At 35.5% G+C, this 23,024-nt stretch overlaps 1 protein-coding gene across 1 annotated transcript in view; it reads left to right on the top strand.

The window, feature by feature from the left end:
* Cadps2 (calcium dependent secretion activator 2) overlaps window positions 1-23,024 on the top strand; it is a 511,596-nt gene that overhangs the window by 486,684 nt on the left and 1,888 nt on the right. Inside the window, 1 exon segment of the mRNA XM_048786046.1 lies at window positions 18,483-18,587. Coding sequence (XP_048642003.1) covers window positions 18,483-18,587 — 105 coding nt within the window.

Below are 23,024 nucleotides of genomic sequence, written 5' to 3'. Positions count from 1 at the left end.
GTTCCTCTACCTCATCATCTCCGCCATGGTCTGCCCTGTTCACTGTTCGTCAGATTGGGTGGTCAAAATGAATCTTAGCTTTCTGACTTTATGTTCCCAGCCTCTACCCAGGCCATTTTACAATAAAAGTATCATCTGTTTTAATAAGCTAAGTGTTAATATGTGTGAAAAGAATGATTTCCTAAAAGCTTTGATGCCCTGCAGGGGTAGAAAAATTATCATCCATCCAGCTGGCTCTTTTACAAAATACTGAAACCATATTAGCAACTTCTGCTTCCATTTGGTTTTTCTCTAAATTTACTAGCATATGTTTCGTTTCCAAGTTCTGCTTGACTTTTTTGCTTAGGTAGTCATTTTTAAAATGTTGAACACACACACAAAAAAGTTGGGTTGATGTTATTTCTATTATATGTCTTCCTAATCTAGCTCAAGTGCATACACTAAGGGAAAAATAAGGTAGATCCATCTACCTGAGGTTTGTTGGGGCCAGGAAGATGTTTTCTTAACATAGTCAATTTTTGTCTTGGTGACCTATTTACTACAAAGCTTAACTATTCTTGCCATCGGTTCATAACAAAGGTAGAGATTTTTTTTTCTCCTTAAACTTATTTTTCACTTAACCTGCCCTTCATTTACTCTACTTGTCTAGAAGACCATTTATGTGGCAGCACTAACAAATGGAACTAACTAAAGTGGAGGAAAGAGGTCAACATTCAAATAATGAACTATTATTGAATTGTCTTGGTCATGTATACTTCTCTTTCTCTACCTAAGCATCTGACATGGCTCTGAGTTTGCTTCCAAACTATTCTGTTCTAGTTGTAAAAGTTTTTTTGTTTTTTTTTCATTTTGCAAATCCCCAGGAGAACATTGGACTGTTATTCATAAAGTAATTGTAATGTCCTTAAACATCAAGCATTTTAAGTTGCACATTTTTGTTACTTTAATTAAAAAATAAAAATAGACCCTAATTCTATTGATATGTCATCAAGAATAACATGTGTAAGGGGGTACTAAGAGCCCCTAATTAGCCAAGACTGAATTTGCCTCAATTACAGTTAGTAAATGAGAGGTTATCAAGTATGTGTTGAAAGGTACAGTAGAATGTGTATCTTCAGCAACAGATCATTACTGAGAGACATTGTATAATTATTGGAAATCCACTTGGCTTGAGCTTAAAATAATATTGTTAGGTGTCAAACAGTTGAAAATAATGACCCTAAATATACTGTTAGCAACCTTAGCTATTACGGATAAAAAAGATTGAAGAGAACAATTGTACTCAGGCATCATGACAAACTTTTGCTGTTGCAATTAGAGTACTTCCTACGTGAATAAGTAAATGGATCCTCCTAAGTTCAGATGCAGAAGAAAACACACACACACACACACACACACACACACACACACACCCCCACACACACACACACACACACACACGCCTAATACAGTGAGTTAACACATGGTGATTCTTTTTTTTTTTTAAGAGGGGGGGGAGAATTTTCAGTATTTATTTTTTAGTTTTTGGCGGACACAACATCTTTGTTTGTATATGGTGCTGAGGATCGAACCCGGGCCGCACACACACCAGGCGAGCGAGCTACCGCTTGAGCCACATCCCCAGCCCCAACACATGGTGATTCTAACCAGCTCAGAGGCTGCAGTTTCTAACCATACAATAGGAGGCCTTAGCTCTCAAGAGTGATGCTCTCTTTACTTAAATGAAATTCACTTAATTTTGGAAATACCACACCTAATGCTATTCTTATATAGAAAAATTATTCTGCAAGACAGATATTTATCCTGCCCTAATACTTAAGAACTCATGTATTCTATCTACTAAATAATATTTCTAGATGATTCTGTACCCATGGGAAAAATCACTGAAAAGTCTGGAACTTTCCCTAACTACTTATGGTAACCTTGGCCTCTAAAATGTTTTGATCAATTATACATCTTAAGTGTCCATGATTTTTGTGGTTAAAAACTCCAGAGCTCAATTTAAATAATGGCACTACTGCCTAAGGCCACACAATGACCATTGCCCTACATTTGTACCCATTGTTTTTGCATGCTTAAAAATTAGAATGGTAAAGTTTTCTATGAACAACCTGCACAGTCATATGCCATAATGAAATCTGCTTGAGCATCTTACACTGATATTTTTCTAGCCTTTGCAGATCCATAGATAAGTTCTAGGAGTTAAACCCAGGACCTCACATGTGCTAGTCAAGCACTGCACTACATCCCCAGCCCTTTTTATTTTATTTTTAGATAGGGTCTTGCTAAATTGCCCAAGATGTTCTTAAATTTGCAATCCTCCTGCCTCAGCCTCTTGAGTAGCTGAGATTACAAACATACACCACTGTGCCCAATGCTCTTTTGTTTCTTAACCTCCAAGTATTTAAGAAGGAAATGATTAAAAGCTGCCTTATCTTAAAAGTCAAAAAGAGGATAAACTTAGATTGTGACATCAAATCTTGCAATATTACAATTAAAATCACCCTCTGAAGGTGATAAAATAAGTCAACATGAGGACAAGAATGAAGACATTCTCTTTTACCTCTAAGTGGTTAAACATATGAAATGCTTTCTACTTAAAACAGAAAGAACTTCAAACAAGTGTAAATAAATTATGTCAGGCTCATTCTGTTAATAGAGGGACATCCCTAATCTTTTTAAGCTATTGAAATAATAATGGTTTTAGGTGTTGCCACCACTATTTCCTGGGCAATTCCATGTCCCAAGAAATATGCTGAGTGCTTCACCCATATTATTTCCAACCTTATAATCTTGGTGCTATCATCTCTATTATGTTTAGGTTTAAGAATCTTCCTCTAGAGAAGACATGTGACTTGTTTGGTATTGCCAAACTTTGTAACTGGTCCCTCTTCAGGGTCCGTGAGCTCTAAACCACACCTTAGACTTAGAAAATTTGAAATCATAAAATAGTGTGGTAGGAAGAGCACTGGATTGGGAATCCAGAAACCTCAGTTCCAACCACAGTTCTTTCATTAATTGGATGGTGGCAAGTGGTATCATCTGTTTAAGACTCAGTTTAGTTCGTATATATAAACTGAAAATGTTGATCTAGAGCTCCAGGTGGTTTCTGAAACCCTTCCAGATTTTAGATCAATGATTTTTTTTTTTTTTAATTTTAACAATTTGTGACAGAAATGACTGGGTTGGTTGCTTAAAGAGTTTTGCATGCCAGGGTAGCAATTCCTAAGTTCCTTTGTGATAGCCAAGTAAAAGCAGTGTCCCACCTTAGATAAGTTGGAAAGAGAGTCTATATAAAAGAATAGTTGTGCCATAAGACATATTGTGTGGGCTGGGGATGTGGCTCAAGCGGTAGTGCGCTCGCCTGACATGCGTGCGGCCCGGGTTCGATCCTCAGCACCACATACAAACAAAGATGTTGTGCCCGCCGAAAACTAAAAAAAAATAAAAGATTAAAATTCTCTCTTTCTCTCTCTCTCTTAAAAAAAAAAAGACATATTGTGTATCTGCCATCATGGTTCTGAAATCCAAATTTAGAACAGCATAGTGGGTCCTCATATTCTCTGTATGCACACCAAATATTTCCAGGTAAGCAGAATATCTTAGACATTATCTCTGTCTCTTAGCATTGAGACATACGCTAAGTATAATATCTACATGTTCCATTTACTTTTTCAATTAAAAATAGTGCTTTGTTTGGTTAAGATACATCTAAAGGAATCTCTCTTACGGTAGGAAAGATCATGGATTTGCCCCCCAAAATGGGGGGGGGGGGGGGTCTGTTGTGCAGGTAGTCTCTTTTACTCCATATCCCTTTTCTAACATATAAAAAAAAATCATTGCCTGCAGTCCTTAAAATCTGTCTTCAACTTGTCAAATCTACAAACAAAACTATCACAAAGATTGTTTAATTCTCCAGTTTCATTTTCAATGATGTTTCTTCCAAGGCAGGGTGACGGCTCCCTCCCTCAGGAATCAGGACAAGTAGAATAAGCCACAGGTGTCCATATGTCAGGAGAGATGCTGGGGAGTTCCTGGAGAGCTCTGGTTCTGTGGACTAGAAAATGGTGATGAGTCAGAAGTCAGAACTGACATCTACTGTAATTACCACAACATCACGCTCTGCTTTCATTTCCTAAGCTCCAGGAACGTTACATGTGAAGGCAACTGGGAGCTGACTGAAGCGCATCTAAGCCTGCCTAACTCAGCCTTTGTAAGCTTGGTGGGCGTTGCCCATCTTGAGTCCCTTGGAACAATCTCACTTTAGCTTTCCTGTTGCTGATGGCACACCAGGGTGCAGGATCTAATTGGCAAATCATGCAGACTACACATTCTCTTGTGTTATAAACTGATTAAATATTTAATTGTTGAGGAGTTTCATCTCAATGAGATTTTTTAAAAATATTGTTATGATATCTTGTGAAATTAAAAGTAATTCTTTAAATGATAGTTAATCAGTTATATTCATCCAAACAGTGTTTCATAAAGAATTAATTTCTAAGGACTTTCCATGAAAAGAATTCTTACTTTTTAGTGAAGAAACTAAATTGAACATTTGGAGCCAAATTGACCTAAGCTATATAAATAGGTTTAGTAGCCCATTTATGCTATGATAAAAGGAAAAAAAAAATGAAAGTATTTCAAGTGAATGTAAAGCTAATTTTGCACTTATGTACTCTTATTTGTCTCTACAATCCCAAATAAGAAAGAAGGGGATTTTTTTTTTTTTAATTTAGCGTGAAATGTCCAAGCTTTTAATGCAGGAGTTTATTCGGCCTTGGTAGCATCGATGCTACTATTCTTAACTTTAATTTGTTACCATTTTAAATTCCTAAGAATAGCTGAAACCAACAAAACATGGATCAGATACATGGTTAAGCAAAATTATTATATAAAACTTTTTTTTTTTGGCGGTACTGGGCTGTGAACCCAGGGGTGCTCTTACCACTAAACCTTTACCCCTTTTCCCCATTTTATTCTTTATTTTGAGACAGAATCTCACTAAATTGCTGAGGCTGGCCTAGAACTTTGGATCCTCCTGCCTAAGCCTCCTGAGTCACTGGGATTACATGTGTGTGCCACTGCACCCAGCTAGATAAAACTTTCTTTCTGTAAAACACTTGGTCATTAGTATTTAGAACTGATGATGTACTTTTACAGTCATATTCTTTGAGTGAATTTTTGTATGTATGTCATCAGCCTCTTCATTAGGAATGCAGACTAGAACCCATTAAGATGTAAGACTGTCTTTGCATTCTTGCATTTTTATCATTTTCAGACATTACAGATATATTCTCTTATAAGAATATATATATATTCTCTTATATATTCTCTTATAATTGATTTAAAAATAGAAGTTTTCCTCTTTTCAATGAATTTTCACTTTCAAATTACTAGACAGTTGTTATATAGACTACCCAAATTAATACAGATTCCCATGAAAGTGTGTTTTCTTTTTGTTTTTATTTTGATCTAAAATTGTAAAAATGTAAAATACTAATTATTGGCCTATTATTCCCAATCATATTTTTTCTGTTAAAATTCACACATTAATATTATTCCCACGTCATAATCACTATTCTCCCTCAATAGAAAGGAACGGATAATGTAAGTTCAGTGATGTGCTTGAGGCTGTCTGAAATAATTGATTTGTAAATATTGTTATGTTGTGTACCTGGTACCTTATTGTGTTCTAAAGGTAGATCAAAAGTTTGACTATTTGCCTGTTAAATGTTTCCTAGGAGCAGCATGTTATTCATCTCTCATCGTACATCTTTTAGTTCTGCCATTAACTGCTTTAACACATTGTCTTCCAGATGCTTTTTTGGGGTTTTAATTGTGTATACTCCTGCTTTTACCTGCAGTATTCTGACTCACATTGAAGTCGTTTGACCTCTTTTAAAGCTACTCATGGTCAAACCTGTTCTCTCTGTTGTCTCATTTGCCTCATAAGTGGCATTTGGAGATTGAGCCTTAGCTTTTCCACCATCAAAGTTTGTTTCTCTTTAAAACCTCTGCTCTCGAATTACAGAATTACAGCTGTCTGGTTCATTTGAGTTAATAATCCTCATTTTAATGTTAAGTTATTATTTGTAAGTGTAAGGATTTATAAAAGGATCTACTTTTGATGTATGGTGTATGCCAAAATAGCTTTGGCAAGTCCAGACGCTGTTCAGAGAGGCCAAAGGCCCTCATTTGAATCTAAGCTGTTGGTAAATTAAAACCGGAGAAACTTGAGATAAGCGTGCCTAATTGCCTAAAAAAACTCAACAAGAAAATGTATTGTAGCTTGTTGATCTTATTTCTTTGATAATTCAAAAGGATCTTCAAGAAATATGTGGACTTCTTATATAGATTCTTGAAATGTGATCATGGAACACAATTGTCATTTGGCACATGCCCAGAAGTACGCATCTTTGCATGAGGCACCTGGACATATGTGGCAGGTCTGGTAGAATCAGCTAATTAACAACACAGGCTTAAACAGGCACCTCATCTGGCAGTGCAGTTAGTTGCCTGATGGTGCTCAGCAGGATTCGGTAGTGCTTTTTATTTTTCTATCCTAATGGTCTGCTGCCCACCTAATTTTGCCTTATTGTCAGTCACTACTTACCGCAGCTTGGGGCCCTCCCAGGAGGCTAAATTATTATCAAAGGATTAGGGAGATGTAGCCTTGCAGCTCTGACATTTCTGATTACTTGTCTATGCCAGAACACTAATTAGCTGTGACTAATTAAGAAAAATGTTCCTGCCATAGAAAACCATTTAAAAGAACTGAGAAGTAGAAAAGCAATTCAAAAGCTGAGCAGTGCTCAGATTTGCTGATGCTCTTTAGATTTTCACCAGAGCCCTAACTCACCTTTAATTGTGCTCAGAATTTAAAAAAAAAAAAAAAAGAAAGAAAAGAAAGAAAAAGAAAGAAAGAGAAGAAAAAAGAAAAGAAAAAAACAAACTGGAGATTTTTCCTGACTAAGGAAAAAATAAAATTGTTGCTGATCACCTAAGCTCTTTTAGCAATGATAAAATCATCTTTGATGAATGGAAGGCGACAGAACTTTCATGTTCATCAAGAAATATTTCTAAACACCAGTTGCAGAACTGCACTTTGTATTCATCCACCCAAGCCAGGAACAATGACTTAATAGTCACCGAAGAAATTAGAACATTCTCTCTACTGATTTTATGAAAGTGTTAAATGGATTATAAGCAACATGTTGAGCATTTCCAACCTTATTTCATATTGTTTCATGTCCCTTTTACCTAGAGATGGTCTGGAAATTCTGCCTCTTATCTGTAGAGCCTGGTTTTGGCTTGGTGGACTTTGAATGCCTGTACTTCAACTGGCCACTAATGGTTTTATGAAAGAAAATGACCAGGCTTCCAGAAATCAGCATCTCCTTCAGTTGACCAGTACAGCATCTTCACAGAACTGATAACTACTACTCTCCTTTCCTTCAGTCCGAACTTCATAAGCAAATAACACACAGTTGCAAGGCCATTTTCTATGTGACTTTCTTTACTCCCCCTCTGGGAGCCACCTCATTTGCAGGTCCTTTCTTGCAGCCCCCTCTGCAGGATTGGCCCACTCACAATTGGACATAGCAGTAGCAGCCAGGTTGCCACTCTTGACTAAATCCAACCAAAAGAAAAATCTGTGTGCAGAAGTGGCTTTTGTGACAGAACCATCATTAAATGTGTTTATTGAATGCATTTACAGGAAACTATTTAAAAGAATAATTTTTAAAGAGACTTATAAACACCTAAACTCTAAAGAGAGCCCTTTATTTCCTGACAACCAGCTTTAGATAAGAGAACATCTAAACTTTGTTGTTTTCATGTAGGCAAAATATTTTGATGGAAAATCCTAACCCCTATCTCACTTAAATTCTTCATGCTGCATTTTAAACCCATTTCCCCTTTTCCTCTCACTGAAGAACAAAAAACAGGTAGCCAGCATCCTCTAGATACTAATCCTTCCTATATATGAAGACTGTTATTAAAGCATCTGTCATACTTGTCTATTCCAGGATAAATAATGCCCATTTGTTTAACTTTTCTTCTTAGGTCCCTTTTGTAGCCCTTTAATCATCTTTGTGGCTGTCCTTTGAAACTTCTCAAAGTATCCTCGGTCATGCTCCGGGTTTAGAGCCAGGGATAGGATGCAGCATTTGAATGTGGCTGAACAGGATTCTTTCAAGCCTTATTCTACTTATGCATTCTAATACATAACTTTCCCATACTTTTGCTCTACTCATCTCCCTAAATTTGACTCTCCATATGCCTTATATTTCTTTTTATCGATTTTCCTTAGTTACTCCTGTCTGTTTATGTTTATTGATGGAGAATATTCATTCAACGGATGTTTTGCATGTATAAAGTCTGAAAATCAAATCTATTTCACCACTCAATTACCATGGGTAAGGAATGGTAGTGCTTGTTGGGATTCATATGTTTGACAGTGGTTTTGCCCCAAATGGTTAGATATCTCTGTCACAATGACTAAATAGGATTCTATATAATAGGAAGTTCTGTCCCTCTTATTTCTCATTTTTCCAATCTAACCTGTATTTATTGATTTTATTTGATTTTGGGCACTGAGGAACAATTGAGGAGTACTTTATCATTGAGCTGCATATCCAGCCCTATTTTTTGTTGTTGTTATTTTTGTTTTGTTTTGTTCGTTCATTTAGAGAGAGGGTCTTGCTAAGTTACCCAGGTTGGCCTCAAACTTGTAATCCTCCTGCATCAGTTTCCCTAGCAGTTGGAATTACAGGGGCATGCCATCATACCTGGTAATTGAAAATTTTTAAAAATCACACACTGTCCTAGCAGCTTGGAGCACAATATTAAACAAGATAGAGAGGTTCCTTCCCCAAAGGAACTTACATATTTATATCCAAAACAGGTGTTCTTAAGAAATGATAAATTTCCACATAGAATGTTTTCTTTTTCATCTGCAGAAGAGATATATTCACAGATAATTTTTCAAATGGAAATACAACAGAGAACTATAATTCAATACCCTTTCAAAATAGATAATAGTGATTATCCATGTTATGTATTTATGTGTCTCTCTGTTTCAATTGGATAATTGGAAATTTTCCAAAAGTTTAGTGCCAACAATTTGGACCTAGTTCCAGAGCTCACAACATCAAATGCCAGGACTTCAAAATATGACCATACTCTCCCTTTCTGTTTTCCTGTGTTCTTTGCTCAAAAGCCAAGAGAGCTCTCATACCACCTCAGAGGTCAATGTTCCCACAGCAACAATATTTTTCTGGTGTCCTTCTTGAAAAACCACTCACAACACCAAAAAGTAGAGAAGGTGTCCAGGACAATCACTGGTGAAAACACCCTGAGCAAAGAAAGCCACCATATCAGCACGTACGCCCCACAGACCAGATAACCCCCAGGAGTGGGTGTCAGTACCCTAAGTATATGCTGGAGGTGACAGTCTCTGAAGGACCAGTCCAGAGTTGAGCACATCAACATCTCAAACTTGTATGTTAGCTTATCTGTGTATACGTATGGAAACTAATATATGTACATAGATATGGATGTTTACTAATTTGCAGTACTTCTTCCTTTTTTTTTTAACCTGCCATTTAAAATGAAATTAGACTATCACATTTTAAGTTCCATTTTAGTCTTGTGTTAAAAATTTGTAGCCAAATGTTGCTTTCTTTTTAATAAGTTTCTGCAAGTTTAGCATCTATTAAATTATTTTTCTATTAATGAAGTTTGATTCAAGCCAATAGTGAATCTGATATAAATCCTTTTTTTCCCTTTTGAAATGCTATCCTGCTATTTTGTGTGTATCGATATATCTACAAATACATACATAGATATACACACACATATACAGCATTTTATATTTCTAAATAGTTAAAAATAAGTAGTCCTTCAATATAAAGGTAATGCAGCCTATGTGCCCGACACTGCTAAGGGCTGGAGATATTAATGCAGATAAGGTTCAGTTAATGCATGTTGGTACCAACAGCAGATTGAGTCAGACACATACCACACTGTGCAATATTCTTATAGACACCTGAATAGAGAGCTAGGAGCAGAAAATATGGGAGCACCTAATTTTCTCTGTAAGCAATAATATTAGTTTCATAGCAGAGATAATGAATGAGCTGAGTCTTAAAGGCTAACGGGAATCTGGTCAGGGCGATCAAGTTGGTAATAAAGGTCCAAATCAAGGGACTGGCAGGCCAAGAAACCAAAGGTATACAAAAATCCAACATGCATTAGAGCTGCAGGTTATCAGGTTTGCTGCAGATGGCTCCTACAGGAGTGGGCCATGAACCGCAGGCAGAAAGACAGATATTTACTCTAACCAAAAGCAAAATTTGGAATGTTTCCCATTTAAAAAAAAAAAAAAATCTGAAGTAGAAAACCCTTCTAACAGCTAATTCTGAGAACAAGTTTTATCTCCAAACTAAATTGTACTATTTAATTTAAGCTCTAAGACTCCACAGTCTCTATCAGGATCCTTTATTACTAATTTAAAGTGGAATGTTGACCACAAATTTACATATACTATTCAAAGTGAGTTATTTAACCAGATGAAAAAGTCATAGTGCCTGACTGAGTCATTCTTAGAAAATATCTTTGCCCCAAACTGGTACAGATCCCCTCATAACTGGATTGATTTCTGAGTTCAGCCAAACCATTAATTAATCATTTCATTTAAGAGTTTAACCAAATCAGTATGCGTGCCGTCACTGGTCACCAAGTAGGGGAGGATGGAACAACTGGTCATCTGAAATTTTTACTTTATGTCACTGTTCTCTTTAGCACCAGGAAAGGAGCCACAGAAGAATCTTACAGAGGCACTTGAATACTTGATGACACGATGTTAGGGTCTGTAAACAAGTCAAGATGGTGCCTGGCATTTTGCCAGAGGGAGTGGTTTGTGAAGTAATGCCAGCGAGCCATTAAGTGTGGAGATTCCTTATTGGTTGACTGCTGTATCTAGTTTATGTTAATTAAGATAAACTGTGCGGAATGTATATATACCCCTCCTGTCCTACAATAAATGGCTCCCACTCCTGCTGTATCAATCTACACAAGTTGCTCGTCACCCCCCGGTTATTTTGCTGCAGCTGGACTGCGGCAACACATAATATGACACAGTATGGATTTTAATGCCCTGTATATAGTATGGAGAGGGAGGCTGGTTTAATGTTAGTGTTAATCAGGGCATTTTGAATGAAGGAAATTTTGGAATAATGAAGGAATAGTGAACTGAACAGAGCTTATGTAGTTCCTGGTTTGTGTAACTTGTCTTGTTGTATAACTTATGCTGCTGTGTAACTAAAGAAGATTCAATTTGTCTAGAACTCTTTTATTATATTCATGGACTTTTGAGTAGAGAAAGTATAGAGATCACAAGATAGAAAAGTGTATTCAGCATTCAACACACATTTATTGGACACCTACTATATGCCAACCCTCCCATGTTAGCACTTTTTACAGTTTCTATTTCTTAATAGATATAATGCTCAGAATTTGCAAAACTTAGTGGTAAAGCTTAAAAACTGAAAAACACAGTTTATAACTTTATTTCACATCAAAGAAAAAGATGTAAATCAAATATTTCTCTGATCTGTGTTTAAAAAAAAAATGAAGAAAGTCACATATATAGAGTTCCCCTCTGTGTGAACTGAGGATTTTTCCTTCACAGTGTACTGTTGTTGTTGTTGATGATGTTGTTGTTGTTGTTTGGTGTGGGGAATTGAACCTGGAGCACTTAACCACTGAGCCACATCCCCAGACTATTTTATGTTTTATTTTGACACAGGATCTAAGTTGCTTTGAATTTGCAATTGTCCTGCCTCAGCCTCCCAAGTTTCTGGGATTACAGATGTGCTCCACTGCACCCAGCACACGGTTCTTTTTACCATGGAAGAAAGAATGTTTTTGTGTTTTCAAACATGAAGGGGGCATGGCACTTCAAACAACCTTAATAAGAGAACATGCAAGAGATGAATAACATAATAGCCATTTAGCTATCCTAATAGGGAGTGCAGTTCTTCAAGGAACTTATTTACCTGTTACATTATTGGATTCATGAATATATCTGGTCTTTGAAAATGGAAATGTGGATTGCATCGACCTGAAAGAAAACTGATGACCTGGTCTGAAACAATGCAGAGGTAGCTCCTGCATTTGTGTACAATCCTGTGTCATGATAACTGTCAGTAACCACCAGGAATGAGAGAAGTTGTTTTCTTGGCTTTCTGCGAGAAGCATCAGATCATATTGATGGAACAGAAATCCAGGCTGTTTCCTAGGGGGAAATGGAATAACATAGTATTGTTACACAGACTCTGGAGCATATATAATAATCTTTACCTGCCACCTATTATACTTGTTGTAGAAACTTGAATAAGTGAATTGCCTTCTTCAAACACAATTTTCTACCTATGTAAACTTAGTTTTCAGATATGCAAAATGGGAATAATAACATCCACTTCATCAAGGTTCTTTTTTTTTCTTTTTGGTACCCAGGTTTGAACTCAGGGGCACTCAACTACTGAGCCACATTCCAAGCCCTATTTTGTATTTTATTTAGAGACAGGGGCTTACTGAGTTGCTTAGTACCTCCCCATTGCTGAAGCTGGCTTTGAACTCGCAATCCTCCTGCCTCAACCTCCCAAACCATGCACCACCATGAGGGGCTCATCAAGATTCTTGTCAGAATTAAATGAAATTTGAATGATTCGCTTGAACCTCCCATGGGAGATAAAGAAAATATCAGATGCTTTTAAAATCAGAATTTATACAAACAATATTAGTAATAAAATCAACAGTAACTCATAGTTTTTTCATAAATCTCATTCATTCCTCATTACATTTTATTGTTTCATTTTTATAATGTATCTGTCTCTATGTTAAGAGGCCAAAATGAATAAGTTACAAACAAAATAACAAGCAGAGTAGAGTTCAGGAATTCTAGACTTGCATTTTTCTTTAGTCTGGAAGAATAAAAGCTGTATTGAAGCAGCACATAAAAACCAAAAGAATAACAATTTGGCTTTTCCTCTCAGTTAATTTTTACAAGAATTACAAATTCATCGTGCCCTATCCTCTAACAGTCAAATCCAAACTTACAGCAGTTGTATAGAGCATACGAAATTCATGATGTTAAAACTAGGGGCACAAAAATCTGTCCCTACTATTAGAGGTAAACTGAGGTATAGACAAGGCAAGTGATAGGCTAAATAGTCTAAGAGGGGGCTACTACTCACCCTCCCTGATTCTTCATTCATGGTTTTTTGCTCTCATGTTGACAGCCCTGAGCTGCCATGTCCAGATGCAGCTCTGTGTCTGTCCCCTCCCATGAATGTCTCTGGGCCTAGCTGGTAATTTTGGTGGGTGTCGGGTGGAGTGAATGCTTCCTGTATTTTTAGCTGTAATGGGCTGGTTTCAGTTTTCTTTAAGTATAGCCCTTCATCCTATTCTAAGCCAACCAAAAAAACTCACACTTAAAACTTGCAAAATGCTTATGCTTTGGGCATCTGTTTTGTGGATCTAGTTATGATAGTTTCAGTGGGATGCCTGGATTGGGGGCGGGAGGTGGGGAATAATGCCATTACTGTATCAAATTTCCCAATAATATAAAATTTGCACTTGAGTATTAAGAAATGGGAAGTGACAGAAGTAGAACCACAAATAGAGTCATATTAAGCAGATTGTTGACAAAAGGAACACTCGATGAATAATGATGCATTTATATTTTTAATACACTGGTAGACCCATAAGGCATTAATTTTTCTAAATTTTTATTGATCTCTGAAGCAGCTAAATGATCCAAAAGGATGGCTTATATTTCTCAATCATCTCAAAGCCTGCAGCAGTTAAAAAATAGTGTTCATTCTTTCACTCAATTCAATTCTACATTTTAAAATAACATATTTCCTAAGGTGAGATTTTCTAGATGTTATTTCATTTCAGTACAGTGACTGAACTCTTATAAAATAGCTTCTCTGGAAATAAATGAAGATAATATGTATACATACTGTGGAAATTTAGCCATTCCACATTTTATTGCAGTAAAAAGTATCGGTTCTTTTTTCTTTCTTTTTTCTGTTGTTCACCTATTGAGACAAGCATAGCTGGAGAAGAATGAAAATAAATAAACTAGTTGTGCCAATTCATAATCAATAAAAAGCTAAACACTTAAGCAGAAAATATATCACAGATTTGTGCCCTAGCAAAGCAGCTATTTTTACCTTTCCATCATCATCAGAAGCCGCATTCTGACAGAAATCATTTGGTTGAAGCAGCCGTGATATATAAACCCTATGGGGTCTTGTGATTCAGATTTAGGAATATCAACCGCAGAGGGTCTAAAGGCATTGTGCATTAGTATGTATTGAGACCTCATTCCAGGTGGCAAGCAGCTGGATTTTTGAAAAATAAAACTTCCAAAATAAATGTGAAGGGCTTGTTCCCAGGTAATAAGTGTTATATTTAATGGAATCATCCTCAAAATGTTATAAACGAGGCAAAAAGGGAGTTGTGCATATTTAATATATTTGTTTTGTATTTCCACTGGTCAACAGAATAATGAAATTCCTTAACTACTTCTCTTTAACTTGCATGAAGAAAGCACGGTATGTTGCTAAATCTCTTTTCACCAGCTCTGCGGAGAAACAACTTTAATCCTTGTTAGAAAATTGCCGAGTCTGGGACTGACAAAGAGCTCATGCTTGTTCTATTGTTAGTGCTCCCGGGCCCCAAGAGCAGAGCCCTTTACAGCTGCGTGGATCCCGCCCGGCTCAGCTGCACTATTTAGGAGAGGAGGTTTGTCAATTTCTATTGACAATGGAGAGAGTTTTTCAGGGCCTGTAGCAGTGCTGACACAGTTGGGGATCAATGCCAGCCATTCAGACTGCACCCTCTTTCATTGCTTTGGTTTGTTAATTCAAGACTAAAGGTCCACTGAGGGGGTTCAGGGTGTTTAAGAAAGCTGATGAACTGTTTAAGAAAGCTGATGAACTGCAAGCGTTTATAGCCCTGGTGTGGCAATTTCCATAGTCAGTGGCAACTCCTGGCACTGAGGGAGCTGTGTCCTTGTTGACCCTCTTGTTATTAAAAATGCACAAGTGCTGCGCTTCTCAATATTTCAACACTCTTTCATCGTCAATACCACCTTCTGAGCCCTTCAGCTTGTTGCTTGCTCTAAAGATCTTCTTAGATTGGGTTTGAAAACTTCACCTTAAACACTAGATTAGACTGATGTTCTGTTTTCCGTGCTCCTGTTGATTTGTTGAACCTTCCCAGGGCTGGAAAGCAAGTAGCAGCTTGATGGGGAGACGGGCTGCTAATATGATTTACCAGTCTACAGTCATGCACAATAAGTGTGAATAAATACAAGGGTCTCACAGAGTCAACCCTAGCCTTTCCTTTTCTTTTATTTTCGCTTTAAAAGAGATATCTCAAGAAAATGAAGTGAGTAATGCATGCCCTTACAGGAGTTGAATGAACCACAAAAAGAAAAAAAAAATTTTTTTTGTTAAAGTGGTAGGCTGCTGTCATGGATTGATGTAGGAAAAAAATTGTAAAATATACAGTTACCGCTTTATTCCTGTGTAGACCAAAGCAAAGAATAAAACAGTAATGCCATGCCTTTGGCTTCAGTGTGGGTGTGGAGCCCCTTCCCTGTCATCCCCTGAAGGGAAGAGTGAATAGTCAACCAAGTTATTTGATAAAATTAACTTCTCCAAAATGAAAAGGCATTCCCTAATGTTTGGACTTTACTGCACATTCGCCCTTTTCAAGTTTTTTTTTTTTTTTTCTTTGTTTGATGCTGGAGGTTGGTTCGATTTGGTTCTGTGAAGAGAAATGAAGCTCACCTAATTTTGACTCTTTTCTCAAGATGAAAAAAATGGGACCGGCTATATTTTCAGCTCTCAAAAGAAGGACACATTAATTTCAGCACCAGAATTAGGAAAATGCTGGACCTTTCTATGTTGGTGGCTTTGTTTTTTTGTGGGGTGGAAGGTTGCCTCCAGTTTCACCATATACAAGAAAGCAGCAATGTAGTGGCAATTTTGTCCTTGGTCGCCTATTCTCAGTGGCAGCATAGGCTAAGCTCTGAGCTAAACTACTGCTTTCCCTTAATCATCTGCTCAGTTAAGCTGCAATTCTTAAAGAGACTGACCTGGGAGCCAAAAATATACAGTCTCATCAGATAGGATAATTATTCTTAGAGACTTTTCCTTGTAGAATAACATATTGCCTTCCAAGTAAGAGAATGCTTAAACATTTTACTGAGTTCTCTTTTTACTATCTTTATAGTTAACTGTAGGTCATTTTATTCCTAAATCCCTTCTATTAGTTAATATTTTGGTGTCGTATTTTTAAGGAAGGGTTATCAATAACTTTCTGTGTTGCATTAACAAATTTCAATTGTTATGTAATCATAAGTAACATTACATACAATGAGAAATGGAAACAGTTTTTTTAAGAACATAGAGATGCACATGGAGTAATTTTTAACTGTTTTCATTTCCCTCATACTTATGCAGCTTACCATGTAGCTGCACAATCTTGACAGATAAACTGATGTAGTTTTACAAGATTTCATATAATATGTAGTATTTTCTCTCCTCCAATAAAATCAAAAATTTTACTATCTACTCCAAAAAGACTCTAATTTTAAGAGTCTAATCCACTTTGACAACATTTTAGCTTTCAGATAATTTGGAGAGTGGTGTGGGGTAAGGATCTTAATTCGGCATACTCATTCAATATTGCAGTCCATACCTGTGTTTATCTGCATAAAAACAGAACTCAAGAAGTTGAAACTGTAAATAATTTGCAATAAGGAAGTATAGAAACTAAATAAAATCAGAAAGTAAAGTGAGTATGTGCCTATAAAATATTTTGAGATCTCACATATCACTAAGGTACTGAATTTACTAGCAGTTTATTTTTTTAAGAATTTAGAAGTATAGGTATCTCATGTTATAAAATTGTTTCTAATATTTTTACATGTCCTGAAAAATAAAGTATCCATTAGGAAGGAATGAAACTAGGTGTATTTATAACATTTAAAAAAAAAAAAAAACAATCTATCCTACAATTTAGAAACTTTGACATTTTTAGTTATCCCCTTGATTGATAGTATGTAGGAAGTCAGTTACTAGTTTTAATTTGCTTACCTCATTTTATGCATGTACGTTCAGCAAAATAACAAATTAGTAGAAATAAATGATAAAATATAAAACTAATTCATTTTTAATTTATGCATAAAATGCCATTTTCTATTATATTGAAATGTATCAGAACAGTGTTAATAAATACAAGTCTAGACGAACTTCACACATGTCTCCCTTAATATTTATCTTAGATGTTAAATGTACTATTGTATTATTGTGGATAAAAATATATTTAAGACTTTTTCCTGTGTTTGAGTACCTAAAACCATGTATCTGCTCACACATGATCTGTCCTGGCATTCTGTTTGTGTATACAAGCAAGGCACAAAATCACTTCTCTTTTAAAAGCTCTTTTGTCTTTTGCAAAGTGGTGAATGGACATTGATATTTCTGTTACCTGAATGAGTAGCATTATTATCTAAACTAGCTTTGTCACTTACTCCCTTAAATAGTCACCATCCATGCTGGACTTTTTTGAAAATAGGAAACAAAATTTCTTTCTTTTTTCTTCTCATATACATTAAATAGAAGCAAGATATTACATTTAGAGAAGAATTTCAGTTTTCCCCTCAAGGGAGTTGTAGTCAATAGAGAAAAAGTCCAAACCCCCTAAAAACACTTGCAAAATGAAACAGATTCTTTCATAATCTGGTCAATCATGTCTTTTTTGTAATTCTTTTAAGACACAAGAGTTCCATCTTGCTACTGTTCCTTTCTGTTATCTCAAAAAATCTTGGCAAATACCTAACTGATAGTAGGTAAAAGGTACGGTTGAGGATTGATGTTATTTTTGATGGGTATTTTTTTTTGCCACCCCTCATTCAAAATGTTATTTCTAGGTATTGACAACAAGGCTTATGCCAGAGCACATCTACCATTTGAGTTTTACATAACATGCAGGCTAATAGGAAATTTTCCTTTTGAAAATAATTTACCAGTTATTCTCTGCTGCTTGGCTCTCCATTCAGCTCCATAATATGTATTTTGTACCCATTGTTACTCACAAATTACAAAGCAGGCCACTAGGCTGCAAAGTGCAAAAACACTGTTTCCCATGAATATGTTACAGCTGAAAGACTGTAATGTTAATTCATGTAAAGCACAGCCTAGGTCAACTTAGCAGATTTCCTAGCAAAACATACAATTCTGTTAACAGGAAATTATAGCATTATTGACTTCAAGTGCTGATCTGTGGTCATTTCAGAGTGTTTCATTACCCCCTCATTACCAAATCTGTTAAATGAATACTGTAGAGGTTGTTTTCTTTTTTGTTCTCCTCCCCTCTGCCCCCATCCTTCTTTCCAGCAATGGTACAGCAATTCCATGAAAGTCATTTGCGTCTGGTTGGCTGATAGATTAGACCTGCAGCTTCATATTTACCAACTGAAGACGCTCATCAAGATTGTGAAGGTAAATGAAATGTGTGTAGATGTCAATTGCCCATGAAACTATAAAGAATAATGCATATATTGTCATACCAAACTAAGGTTTGATTTAACAGAGTAAATGTAAGTACTTAAAAAGCATAGCATTAACAGCAATGTGCTGCCATTTATTTCCATGTTTACCTAGATTACCAAATAACACTCTTTTTTTGAACTAATAAAAGAATATCAGTTAGTGAGTAATCACATTTTAAGATGATACACAAAAGTCCACTAGCATGTTTCTTAAGAATAAAAATGTTCTTCCATAATCCATTCATTTCATATTCATTGGGATCATGTATCATTATGAGAGCTTTGAACTGTATTTGTCAATAGAATAAGGAGAATCTAGGTTATTTTATTATATATTGGCATGAAAGTATTACATTGTCACTACCTAAATTCTTTTGTAAGCATGTCCCTTCTTAGACAGAAAAGGTGACCAGTTTGAGTGTTGGAGACCATCCAGAATTACTAATGCAGATGTCATGTAAGTTCAACAGGCCATTTCAACCTTGCATTTTCTCTTGCTCTTAAAGAGAAAAGGTAATAACTTACATGTTATATCAAGTGAGTAGAGGCTATAAAATATTTCTTCAACATGATTTTTTGCAATTTGTAAATTCTAGTAAAAGCAAAAGATTTATCCCAAGTTTAACTTTTCTTAAAGTTGAGACAGAATTCCACTTATGGCTAAAAATGTAACTCTATGCTACTGACCAAATGTTTCTTTAAATGGAAGGTCTTTACTTTCATTTTATTTATATTGATGGTACACAGGTGTGGGTGCTCATACACATAATGTAAACGTTTGCATATGTATGTGTATGTACACACATGCACACTGGTTCTCAAAGTGTTATTCCTGACACAGCATTAGCGGCATCACCTGGGAACTTGGAACTACAAGTTCTTGGGAGCTTCCACAGACCTTTGGAATCAAAACCCGAGGGTAAGCCTAGCAATCTATATATTAACAAACCCTTCAGAGGAGTCTAATAATTGCTAAGGTTTGTGAAGAATCACTCTTTTACATTATTTTTTGAAAGTTTCCAAATTTAAATGGTTTCTGTCACTGTGTTGGTTTTGCAATCTAATTCAAATATGAAATTTTTGTGCCATGAAGACATAGATTATCACAGGTTAGAAAGAATCACAAACAGGAAAATTCTGTTCCAAAATCAAACTGGCCAATCTACAGAGAGGTAGAAACAAACCTGAAAAACTACAATAATATTAATGGTGATCAATCATAAATAATTAGTAAAGTAACTGGCACTCGTAGCATATTAATATTCTGCCTACACACTACATGCAGTGGACAAAATATATTTGATCCAACACACCTCTTATCGGGCATTATAATTTATTTTTTTACAAAACTATAAGCACTTGATTCATTCGCATTCAGCTTAATTCTCCATTGTTTCTTCCTTGTTTCTGTAAATATGACTTGGAGAGCTTTTACATGAAGTTTGTTTTTCATAAAAGAGAATCACCATAATGTATTTACCTTCCAAAAATATCTATCTGTTCATGTTGTGATTCATACTAGGATTAGCTGGTTATCTTGGCCAGCAGCCATATTTTCAAATCAGTGTCTCCTGTGTTCAGGATGTCAGAAGTTACATATTCAGCCAACTGGTGTTAGCTCACAGATTGTTAAGATCTTTGTTTTGTTTTGAGGATTAAAATCTCCATTTTTTATTTGCCTATCATTCGTTTCTTCAAAGTTAATCCTTTTCTCACATTTACACGTCTAAATAAGTAATCATCAAGCAACAGTGAAATTATTTTCAGCTTTACTGAGGTATAATTGACAAATAAAAATTATTTATATTCAAGGGTACAATGTGACAACAGTTAATAACAGTGTATTATATATATATATAATTTGCTAAGAGTAGATTTTAAGTACTCTCACCAGTGAATATTTTGTCAGAAAAGGACAATTAGTAATTTTATAAATTATACAGTGATATTTTTATTATGCACTAGTTCATTAAATTCATCTTATTTTAATATATTCTTCATTATGGTTATCCATAGTCAAAATTGATAAATATAAAATTAGATTTCATATATAATGTTTGACTTTTCATGTTTTGCTTTTCATAAGCAATTCCCAAGGCTCAGCCACTGCTTTCTTGGGCTAATACATTTAAACAAGTCATAGAGTTCTTTTTAATAATTAAAAATGACTATATTCATAATTACAGTCAAGGTGAATTAATAAATTAGTGTCCTAATTATTTTTTCTTTACTTTGAATATAAACAATTTCATACATAGTTTCATTATTATTTAGAACCTGTATGGTTTTGTTTATAATGGTCATTCTCCTATGAATTTTTATGAAGCTATTCAATAACACTTGTATAGAATTGTGAAGGCCTCTAAGAGGGCTTCCACCCAAGTCACTTGGACTTGGCCTGCTTATTACAGAAGAGTTGTGCATTTAACCTAGGAGTCAAGCCCTTTCACTAGAAGTCTCTCTTAGTCCTCACAGGCCTTGCCATTCTTCTGTGCCCATAGAAACCCAGAGGTCATCAAAACTTATATGATAGCCAACTCTGTCCTGTCTACATAGTGGTTCACTCATATTGCTAAGAAAATGAAACAAAATATACCCCAGGAAGATTCCACAAAAGTCTGAAATTACTTCTGAAGTTTTGACATCAAAATGATTTATTGGGGAAGGAAAAAAGTAGAATTGCCAAATAATAAAAGTGGCTGTTGAATTTGTGTTCTTTCTAGTGGTCGAAGGGTATTTAAAAGTAGATAACATAAATCCATTGCCTTTTTTTGTTAGGAGAAAAGAAAACAAGTGAGCAGCACACTGAGGCAGGCACTTGTCTTAAATAAGAGCCACCAAGGCCATTGCAGCAGCCAGGGTAGATGTGCAAGTGCTGTAACATTTTGTGAGTCCTAGAGAAACAGAGATTGCAGGATGTCTACCTTGTACCTCGTCTAACTGCTTATTACTTGCTAATAAAATAAGGAAGTGGCCTTAATTGTATGTAAATCAGAAAGCCCTCGGGAGGAGAAAGCCACAATTCAAGTGTGTCCTGGCCAATTTGTTGATAATTAAGCTAAGTCTTAAGGAAAATTATTCCATTAAAATAAGAAAGACCCAAAAACTCAGTATACAATTGTCACTCAGTGTGACAATAGTAATTGTAATAGTAATTGATGTCAAATTCGTCATCTGTGAGTGAATATTTTATGTGCTCAGTGTGCATTTAGTCTGACTACAAAGTAATAATAGACTTGAACACAAATCTCTGGGGTACTCATGCCATGTATATTAAGTCACCAGATTCTCTAGACAAAAATTGGCATTTCAGAATTACTTTACTGTCTCTGATGAGTGTTACCATGAGTTTTAGTATAAGATCATACCACTTTATTCATAACAACTTATGATTTAGAATAAATTTGTAACTTTCTCACAATAAGCTCATTCAGGTGAGAAAGAGAAGGATGGTGAATTGTATGTCTTCAAAAACTTTCAAATTTCAGTGAAAAGAGAATTGATCTCTTAAGAAAATTATGAAATTTAAGAAAATTTTGTCTAAATTGTTTAGGCCAGGTGTGTTAATGGAGGAGCCTAAGATACACTTTCTAACTCATGTGCATGTACCATCAGTTCACCTGTCTGAATGTTCTGGTATTTTCTGGATGTCATAATAGAAGTATTCTGAATACATCTGTTAAGTAAAATCAAGCATCTCTCTTACTCCAGCTGCTGGAGTTATGATTTGTGACCATGAAAGACAGTGTCTCTCCTTCTTATTTAACTTTTTTCATCTATTAAGTATAAATAATGACCAAAAACAAAGTGACTGCCAACAATCATTTAGAACAGAACATGACATATTGATATATACTGATACTTTGACCAGTCCTTTGAAGTCTGGCTACTTAATACTAAAAATCTCACACAGGACAGTAAAAGAATTATAAAGGATATTTAGCATTCAAAATGGCCTTTGAAGTGACTCCACTGGATGAAGTATCTTCATTTTCTCTTTGTTTCTACATTCAAGAAAAAAATAATAATGATAATATACCACCCTGTTTAGTCATGAAAAATATGTGAAGATAATCATACTTTAAAAAGTGAACATAAAGGAGCTAGGGTTGTGGCTCAGTGGTAGAGCACTTGCCTACCACATGTGAGACACTGGGTTCCATCCTCAGCACCACATAAAAACAAATAAAGGCATTGTGTCCATCTACAACTTAAAAAAATGTTTTTAAAAATAAAAGTGAACATAAGGACTAGGAATATAGCTCAGCGGGTAGAGTGTTTGCCTTGCATACACAAGGCCCTAGGTTTGATCCTCAGCACCACCAAAAAAAAAAAAAAAGAACATAAGGAGAAATTTGCTTTTTTTTTTTTTTTTTTTTTTTTTTTT

Source organism: Marmota marmota, unplaced genomic scaffold (genome assembly GCF_001458135.2).
Source record: "Marmota marmota marmota unplaced genomic scaffold, marMar, whole genome shotgun sequence".
Lineage (NCBI taxonomy): Eukaryota > Metazoa > Chordata > Mammalia > Rodentia > Sciuridae > Marmota > Marmota marmota.
Note: the sequence above shows the minus strand (reverse complement) of the source record. Positions and strands in the feature narration are given on the sequence as shown.